The sequence below is a fragment of the Setaria italica genome, chromosome IX (genome assembly GCF_000263155.2).
Source record: "Setaria italica strain Yugu1 chromosome IX, Setaria_italica_v2.0, whole genome shotgun sequence".
Taxonomy (NCBI): Eukaryota; Viridiplantae; Streptophyta; class Magnoliopsida; order Poales; family Poaceae; genus Setaria; species Setaria italica.
This window is the reverse complement of record NC_028458.1, coordinates 14538983-14548076: the sequence shown is the minus strand read 5'-3', so window position 1 is coordinate 14548076 and position 9094 is coordinate 14538983. Positions and strand designations below refer to the sequence as shown.

The following is a 9094-nucleotide window of genomic DNA, read 5'->3' as shown; positions in this document are numbered from 1 at the left end:
CAATATATTAATGAGCTCTATCTTTAGAATTTTATATTAAAATACTGTGATTTCGTGGTGAATTTCTACTGTTGTCTTATTTATTTGTATTTGATTGCTGAAATGGTATGGCGCGCATCGCTGAATGTTCCAGTGGCGTTTAATTCGGCTGCTAGGCTTCGCCGCTGAAGAGTTTTTTGAGACGAGGATGAGAAATGTTTCAAAAAAAGAGACGAGGATGAGACAAACCGGCGAAGGAGCAAGCCGAGCGCCCGAGCGGTGAGCCGGCCTGAAGCGTTCCGTGTCTTTGGGCCGAGTGGAGTTGCGCTGGCCCGTGTGTGGTGGCGCGTGCAGTTTGACGGGCCTCGCTGGGTGGGAATCGTGGGATTGGGTTTTCCGGGTTTTGCACGCGCATGGATTGTGAGTGAGAGTACTGCCAGGCTCCAGCAGACCTCATGTCTGTCTTTGGCGCAGACGACCATGTTGGTCTTGCAGTCTTGCTCGCGTGTGTCGTAGCTAGGGAATACTCACTGCTAAAGTTTAGCACAAGTTTAATAATAATTAGAAGTATTAAATATATACTAATTACAAAATTAATTGCACAGACGGAATCTAATTCGCGAGACGAATCTATTAAGCCTAATTAGTCTATAATTTGACAATGTGGTGCTACAGTAACCACTTGCTAATGATGGATTAATTAGGTTTAATAGATTCGTCTCGCAAATTAGACTCCATCTACGCAATTAGTTTTATAATTAGTTCATATTTAATCCTCCTAATTAGCATCTGAACATCCGATGTGACATTACTGAAGTTTAGCACCTCCTATCCAAACACCCCTTAATTGTCGTTTTGCTCTCTTTTCCAGTGGGCAGCCACTGGATCACACGCCTGTGACGGGCACCCCCTCCTACAAGTAACCTCTTACGTTCCATCCCATCTATAGAGAGTCGTCGTCGCTGCCGCCAGCCGGTTCTTGCGAGGAGAAACCAACATGAGGCCCAAGATGCTGCTCGTCACGCTGGCCGTCGTCGCCGTCCTCGCAGCTCTGCCACTCGGCAAAGGTGAGTTTCCTCCTCGGTCAGAATCACTTGTTAACACGCATCAGTCTCGGCTCATCAACTGTTTTGGTTGCCACGCAGGGCACGGCGGAGAGGAGGGAGGAGGAGCAGCGCCCGGCAACGACGCGAACGCGCGCGCCTGGCCGTGCTGCGACACCTGCGGCGTGTGCACCAGGTCGCTCCCGCCGATCTGTTCGTGCCGGGACCTGTCGCCGGGCGGGTGCCACCCGGCGTGCAGGAACTGCCTCCAGTCCACCACCGGCGGCGTCCGCGGAGCGCCCCTCTTCCAGTGCACGGACTTCATCACCAACTTCTGCAAGCGCCGCTGCACGCCTGCAGCAGCTGGTGCATAGTACTTGGGCGGTCGGCTGAATACTTGCTCAAGATGCAGAGACCAGAGAGGAAATAAAAGTGGTGATTGCTCATCGTTTCTTACTGTAAACTGTGTTTCTGGAATTATGGGCTGTGGTATGCTCAAAGCTATGTGCTGAAATGATTTAATGTAACATTTGGTCAGGCAGCCTATTTGCAATGTTTGAAGCGTGCCATTACAATTCTTACTCTTAGATGTCGTTATTTTCGTTATACCCGAGAAATGCCTCAGCGGGGAGATAGTCCCTGGGGAGGAAAAAAGGTCGATCCGTCGATGGATAAGGAACGATGATGCGGTCCATCGTTCCGTATTGCTTGCTCTTGCTCGTGCCAACTGTTAGACGTGTCATACGTCCTCTTCGAAGCACCCACTTTTTTACTATTTGTCATTTTGCTCCCTTCTCATCATTTTCTCTGTGCGCAAGCAAGCGGGGCAACACACAGCTGTGACGGCCTGACGGGCATCCCTCCTGTTGTCCTGCAAGATGGCCTGACGATAGCAGGGAAATCCAGGCAACAGACTCGCCACACTGGCTGTTCCTGTTCGTTCTTGCAAGGAGAAACAAACATGAGTAGGCCTCAGGTGTTGCTCGTCGCACTGGCTGTTCTCGCCGTCCTCGCAACTCTGCCACTCCGCAAAGGTGAGAGAACTCCTCCCCCAATTTTTCAGAACCACTTGTTATTAGCTGGGAGACGCACGGTTACTTCGGCTCAACTGGTTGCCGCAGGAAGCGAGGAGGAGGAAGGAGGCGCGGCGTTCGCCATGGACACAAACGCGAGGGCGTGGCCGTGCTGCGACAAGTGCGGCCTGTGCCTCCTGATGTACCCGCCGCAGTGCAATTGCATGGACTTCTCGGAGCGCGGGTGCCACCCGGCGTGCAGGAAATGCGTCAGGTACACTGCCGACGGCAGCAGCATCAGCCAGGAACCGCCCGTCTACCGGTACGCCGACTTGCTCACCAACTTCTGCCAGCGCCGCTGCACGCCTGCGACTGTTGTTGCATAACTTGGGGGTGTGGTGATCTGAATGCCGGCAAATGCTGATTATCTAGCTTGCCTTCTCTTTCGGCTTCAGAGAAGAAATCAGTGTTGCCGCTCGATGCTTTTCTCACCAGTTATCACTGTGTTTATTATGGAATAAAAGGGCTATGCTATGCCCAAAGCTAGCTCCGTGATCAGCTATGTACTGAACAGCTGAGATAATGTAATAGAAACTTGGCTAGACCGGGATGTGACTATTCACTACTGCATTGTCTAAAAGCTACGATCAAAGCCATCGATAAAACGTGCACTAGCCACTAGAGCAGATAGAGCCCAGATGTTTTGCGCCGGCCAAGATCCAACATCGCGCTTCCTCCTTGATCTTACCGAGTATTTGTTCCAGACATTGGAACTTGCGGCTGTAACCCTACTCTATCAATGAAATAGGCACACTCTCGTGCCCTTTTCCTTTAAAAAAAAGATATTGGAACTTGCGTTGGAAAACTCTAGCATCGTGTTCTTTCCAAACTTCCCAAGATACTAGGATGATAAGAGATCGTAATCCCTTCAGTGGGGCTCCGCTCATCGATCCTATTTGTGCCCACCATTGGCCAACAGTTTGGAATTGAGACCAATCCCCTCTAGCAGGTACGTGTGCAGCTGTCCACTCAAATATTTTATCCCAGACTCGTATAGTATATCGGCATTGCGTAAGGAGATGTAGCAGTGTTTCGTCGTGCGAGTGACAGAGCATGCAAAGCTTTTGGTTGGGCCAACCTCTCAGTCGGTCCGCTATCCATAGCCGATTTTGATAGACCAGCCACGAGAAAAATTTACACTTTGGGCGGTGCCCAAGTTCTCCAGATGAGGCGCTCCATGTTAGAGGGTGTCGAAGATTGGAACTGCGCCATATATGTCGAAGCAGTTGTGTACTCGCCGTGCTTGGTCAAATTCCAAGTTATGGAGTTTGGCGTTACTTAGTTTAATTGAATGATCTTGTTCGAGCCCAGAGTAAAGTGAATTCCGATAGGTGTGTGGGTTATGAAATGATAGCCACGTTAATGTCTGATATCCACATGTCGTTTGTTAATGCGTCCTTGATCATTCTTTTCTTTCTTTTCGATATTTCGTACACCGCCAGCATAATATTTTTCAGTGCCTCCCCCTTAGCCAAGCTGACTCCCATAATTTAGCCTTCTCCCCGTCTTCTAACATGATGGTCGTTACTGAAGCGAACAGAGTTGTCTCTCTCATTACACGGTGTTGGTATGCCGACCCATGGTTTGCGCGGCTCTTTCCATTCGGGCCATAGCCAGCGTAGTCTTAGGGCTCTTGCGAACTTCTTTAGATGTAGAATTCCTAGGCCACCCAATTTAGTTGGCTTGCATGGTGTGTGCCATGCAACCTTGCACTTCCCTCCCGCGATCTCGTATGTGCCAGTCCAAAGGAAACGCTTTCGTCGTCTGTCAATTTCTTCTAGTATTGACGCTGGAGCATTCAGGACGGAGAGGTAGTAAATCAGCTGTGAAGAAAGGACTGCTCTGACTAGTGTTCTCCTACCTGCTAGGATGAACAGCTTGCCAGCCCAGTTGGCTAACCTTGCACTCGCTTTGTCGGAGAGTGTCTGGAAGTGAACTTTTTCAGTCTGCCCAGAGAGAGAGGTAGGCCCATGTATTTGACCGGAAATGATGTTCTAGCTGCCGGGAAGGGAGCTAGGATCGAATCTAGGTCGATTCCATTACAACGGATGGGAGCCACCGTGCTTTTCTGAATGTTAGTGCTTAGGCCTGTGATGCAGCCAAATTTGTCCAGCAGGTCTGTGATGTTTCGCACGTCTGTTGCCGTCAGGTTTATGAAAATTGTTGCGTATAAAGATAGGCGTAGCCGAGCACTTTTGCCTCTAGTTTTGATAGAGTCCTGTTTTCAGTCGCAAGGTGCGGTAATTTTTGCAGAGGGTCGATTGCTAGGATGAAAAGAAGTGGTGATAGCGGATCCCCTTGTTGGAGACCTCTGCCATGCTGGATGTCCTCTCCCGGCATGCCATTCATGAGGACCTTGGATGTGGCAGTGGTTAGTAAAGTTGTGACCCAGCTTCTCCATCTCGGCGGGAATCCTCGGCGTTGCAGTAGGTCTAGCAAGTAGTCCCAACGCACAGAGTCGAAAACCTTGGAAATGTCTAGCTTCAGCATTAGAGAGTGGCATCAGTTTCAACACTGATCACGGATTCGATTTCATACCGGCGATGATTTTCATTCAGATCTCACCGTCCCAGAGCTCCTCAATTGTTTTGTACATACCCTGAGGGTGCACGAAGGAATCGTTTCTGATTTGCTTAACCTGTTCACCATGAAGAAGACATATTTCAGTTGCAGTTCTATCAATTCTCAATTTCTCATATAAAATCAGTAAGCAAAGCAGCCATATACTTATGTGTTAGTTATGGCGTTCTATTAAACTGAAGTACTTCTATGTTACAAACCTTATATATGCAGACTTGCACATATCCAAATTTTACTGACGAAAAGTAGAGTAAAAAAAATGCATTTTATGCACCTCAGCTAAACAACTGAAAAGGGGCTTTACCTGTTCAATTTCAGAAAACTTGGCACACAGTTCCTCAGGAATAGACCAACCAAACAGGTCGATGTTCTCCTTCAACCTTGACTCATTGGCACTTTTAGGAAGCACGCTCTGACCCTGTTGGATCCCCCACCGTAGAGCAACTTCCACCGTAGAGCAACTTGCGCTGGAGTCTTCCCCAAGCTCTCGGCTATTGATGTCACCACCGGGTTATTTGCAACGACTTTCATCCTGCCCAGCGGCGCATACGCCTGAAGAAAGAACATGAGCACGGTGCCCAGAATCTTTACATGCCAAGTATAAAGCTTCAAATCATGTTCTCAAACAAATTTTGGGCTTGCACGATGCCATCACTCTGGACTGCAGGTAGGTTGGCAGAGGATGACCGCCTTTTGCGTAAATTTAGCGTAGATGAGTGAAGTTGACACCATGCATGGTTATGCTGCCACGGTGGTGACCATAGTTCATAGATCCAGTAGGTGGGAGCACCTTAAAGCGAACTAAGTATGGCTCATCAATTGGTTAGGTTACGTCGTTGTGGTGAAATCTACCTACCCTTGTGATCGATTGATATTGTCCGGAAAAAAGAATAGGTATATATATATAAAGAATAAAATTATCCATAAACAAAATGGATGGTTTAAAAATGTTTATCAATCGTGCTCGTGTATGCCTACTAGACCTTTTTAAAGGAAGTGAGAATTAATAATTAGGTAGATAAAGACGGGATATTAATTTTGTTACTAGTGGTTGGCGCGCGCCCATGCGTGCGTATGACTACACTATTTTACATTTGATTTGTTTCGTAGAGAATATTAGAATGGATAGTAGATTGATGGAAGCATACTGGATAAGCGAAGAATGACACGTACAATATATAAACATTGTTCCTAATAATTTGAGACTACTAAGCTTGACAATTGACAATAGTTGAGTACGGGTAGGTACATATATTTTCCAAAATCAATAAGTTCGAGTCTGAACTTGCATAATTGAATGATTACCTGGAAGTTACACGCTGCAAGCATTGACTTATCTGGTACTATCAGTAGAAAATCTGCACAGAGACTTACACTACCTAGTACAACCTTCAATCTGAAAGGAAAATTCAAAAGTTAGGAAAAGAACATTCAGATTATTGACACATGGAAAAAGAGCCAGCATGAACGGGGATAAAACAGAAGGCACTTTTTCTTCTTGATATAAGAAAAGAGCCTTGTTTCCGGACTATATAACATCACCACAAATCAAATATTAGCTGGGTAATTAAACAAAGTACCATTGCTACAACGGTACAACCCAACTTAAACGAAGATGTAACATGTGCAGTATGCATCAGAATGTGAACAATTCTTGCGTTCTAAACATGGGGAACAGGGAGGCTAACTCAAAGAATAGAAAAAGCAAGGTATGAATAAGCAATTGATATATCAGCACCAAAGTTTCATTTGAGGGAAAAGAAAACAGATGTTCAAACAATTTTGTCCAGGTCTTCTCCAAACTCAGCAATAGGAAGCCATATGCTTGCCACCTAGCTCAATGCGGCACATAGCATCGAACCCTGCAAATTCGACAGAGAGATTCAGGGAAAAAAATAGTTTACATGATCCTGAACCAGTGAACCTAGCTGATTATGCGGTAATTGTTTTGTGATATGTTGGACATAAACTAAAAATGTAACAAAAAACATTCATGATTAACTGGACGAACCATTGGTTAGAAACTGCATTACTAAATTACTAAAGCTATGTAGTTGTTCTGGGACGATTCAATCCACGTATGATGTTTTGTACATCAATAGCAAACTTAACACCAAGGGATCAAGGTTAACTGATCACACACCATTGATGGCTGATTGATCGTTGTTGCTGCGGCAATTCGATGTATTTAGATTTCAGGAACATCCTTGATGGCCTCTTTGGCAACGAGGCCTCATGTGCAGCTAGATGCCGGGGCAGGCAGCCCAAGGATACTTGTGGACTACTTCACGGGTGGCAATTGCTGCAGCTGACGACTCCGCATTCTGGCATGTAGTTTTATCTACAAATGAAAAATCTCTTCACATAAATAAAATTGACCAAGTAAAGATATACACGTAAGTAGTGGACAACCCAAATTTCCTACACCTAAAGCTTCAGCACCCATATCAGCACGGACACCGAGCAGCCAATCCAGCTGCTGCTCAGGCTCATTCTATTCTAGGAAATCAAAATAAATAATTGGAATAGAATCAATCTGAATCCACAACAAGCAGTGGGCCGGCGAGCTCGGCCACCCTGGCCACTAGATTAGCCGAGGATCCCCTCCCGTGGGCAATCCGCCGAAGGGAGCCGCCGCCGCCGCCGCCGTCGATCTTGCTGACTGAGGAAGACGAGGGAAAGAACATAGGTGCACGAGAAGATGAGAAATGAATGCGGCAATGCGGCCGTGTGCATGTGTGAGAGGGAGAGGGAGATGAGGAAGACGGCGATCTGCAAGGCGAAGCGGCCGAATGGACGTGGGAGAGCGAGAGGTAGACGGGGAAGGCGGCGCTCTGCCGGGCGAAGCAGGCGAGGGGTCTCGAGCCTTCGGAACGGAGATATTTTCCGCACGCCGTATTCCCGTTTGACGCGTGGACCAAATACAACGTGCGGAAGCATCAGCCAATGGCGAGCGCCATAGATACACCATCGAACGGGGAAAATTTTTTCTGCTAACGTGTCCACCGCGATTGATCCTGGACCTCGCCTCGTTTGTTATATTCTAGTTTGCATCCTTGTCATCTGTTCCATCTGGTCTTTCGACGTCGGGCCGGGTGTCTCGACGCGTCCCTGTGTAAAACCTAAAGGCCAAGGCACCCTGGAATGATGCACTTCGGCTTCGAAATGTTGCAGTACGCATACAGAGCATAATCCCTCTTGCTCCATCAGTTGGCAGTTGGCACCGAATCCATACTATGGCTGTGAGCCTGTGTGACAGCCACAGCGCTTGCACCTGCACGCGCTGGGGGATTGAACAAGTTGCATTGGCACCCAAGAGAAAACAACAACCTGATGGGTGATGATTATTTGATGGAAGCCACATCAGCAACTTGAGTGTCGGCTAGTAGACGTCCGTGCATGACCCAACGGCCTGGATAGTCACCCCGGCCGGCGGATCAACGAGCGCGGCACGTGATCTGATGCATGGTTCCTAGCTAGGAGCAGCTGCGAGCTGGTCGTTCTCGCTCGGCGGCACAACGACGGCCAGCTCTTGGCAGTTGCATTTTTAAGGACGAGGAGTTTCTGACAGCTTCCAAGGAGCTGTTCCCGGAGGACCACGGGTCACTAGTAGAGAAACGACTTTCCATCCGCCCCCTTTTGTCCCGGTTTAAAGTTGGCCCGGGATAAAAGGTTCACCAACCGGGACTAAAACTCAGTCACTGGTGGGAGGCTCACCAACCGGAACCTTTTATCCCGGTTGCAAAGGCTAATGGGAAAAAAAGACTCTGAGAGGCCTTTTATCCCGGTTTGAAACACCAACCGGGATAAAAGACCCCCCCCTTTTATCCCGGTTGGTAACACCAACCGAGATAAAAGGGTCAAAAGCCTTTTATCCCGGTTGGAGTTTCCAACCGGGATAAAAGGGTCCCCCACGAGTTAATACAAAAGGATAGTATCCCCTACATAGTCAGATGTGGTGTGTAGGTGGGATGGCAAGGAAGCTACGCGCGAGGCTGGAGGTTGTGGGTTCGAATCCCACGAACCGCGCACGCGCATATTTCGCGTGACTTGTGACTTGTGACGTGCGCGTGTGGGGGGGCCTCCTGGGAGCTCGGGAATTTTTTTTTTTTGCAGCGTCGGCGCTCTCGATCCTTTTATCCCGGTTGGTGTTTCCAACCGGGATAAAAGGGGGTCTTTTGTCCCGGTTGAGTGACCCGGGATAAAAGACCCCCCCTTTTGTCTCGGTTGGTTTATCCCGGATGCATTTTCGGGATAAAAGCACCCTACCAACCGGGATTAAAGCTCACTTCTCTACCAGTGGGTCGATGGGGCACGGCTGGTCTGAGCCAACACATGTTAGGTCGTAAGGTCGTTTGTAATTGTGTTGTAATGAATGAAAATCTAGCCGTGTGGAATGTGCGAGGACTAAACCGCCGT

At 48.0% G+C, this 9094-nt stretch overlaps 2 protein-coding genes and 1 long non-coding RNA gene across 5 annotated transcripts; 2 read left to right on the top strand and 1 right to left on the bottom strand.

The window, feature by feature from the left end:
- Window positions 1-796: 796 nt before the first annotated feature.
- LOC101761624 (Bowman-Birk type trypsin inhibitor) lies at window positions 797-1552 on the top strand. The gene is made up of 2 exons (XM_004986390.2): window positions 797-1046; window positions 1125-1552. The coding sequence occupies exons 1-2, from the start codon at window positions 977-979 to the stop codon at window positions 1394-1396; spliced, it is 342 nt and encodes a 113-aa protein (XP_004986447.1). The 5' UTR covers window positions 797-976; the 3' UTR covers window positions 1397-1552.
- A 431-nt stretch (window positions 1553-1983) lies between these two features.
- LOC101761236 (Bowman-Birk type trypsin inhibitor) lies at window positions 1984-2421 on the top strand. The gene is made up of 2 exons (XM_004986389.1): window positions 1984-2056; window positions 2144-2421. The coding sequence occupies exons 1-2, from the start codon at window positions 1984-1986 to the stop codon at window positions 2419-2421; spliced, it is 351 nt and encodes a 116-aa protein (XP_004986446.1).
- A 1627-nt stretch (window positions 2422-4048) lies between these two features.
- Window positions 4049-7572, bottom strand: LOC101767707. Of its 3 annotated transcripts, none has more exons than XR_215836.4 (5): window positions 6819-7570; window positions 5981-6537; window positions 4980-5227; window positions 4634-4733; window positions 4049-4561 (listed from the first exon to the last, which is right to left on the bottom strand). It is a non-coding gene; the product is annotated as an uncharacterized LOC101767707 (long non-coding RNA). The 3 variants fall into 3 exon arrangements; XR_001164949.3 differs by having other exon boundaries at window positions 4054-4733; window positions 6819-7016; window positions 7103-7572; XR_001164948.3 differs by having other exon boundaries at window positions 4054-4733.
- Window positions 7573-9094: the final 1522 nt, after the last annotated feature.

Bases quoted from the DNA above. Each gene is read 5' to 3' on its own strand.
- LOC101761624 (XM_004986390.2), top strand. From the start codon at position 977: ATGAGGCCCAAGATGCTGCTCGTCACGCTGGCCGTCGTCGCCGTCCTC. The intron at 1,047-1,124 runs GTGAGTTTCCTC...GTTGCCACGCAG, and splicing joins AGCTCTGCCACTCGGCAAAG to GGCACGGCGGAGAGGAGGGA.
- LOC101761236 (XM_004986389.1), top strand. From the start codon at position 1,984: ATGAGTAGGCCTCAGGTGTTGCTCGTCGCACTGGCTGTTCTCGCCGTC. The intron at 2,057-2,143 runs GTGAGAGAACTC...TGGTTGCCGCAG, and splicing joins AACTCTGCCACTCCGCAAAG to GAAGCGAGGAGGAGGAAGGA.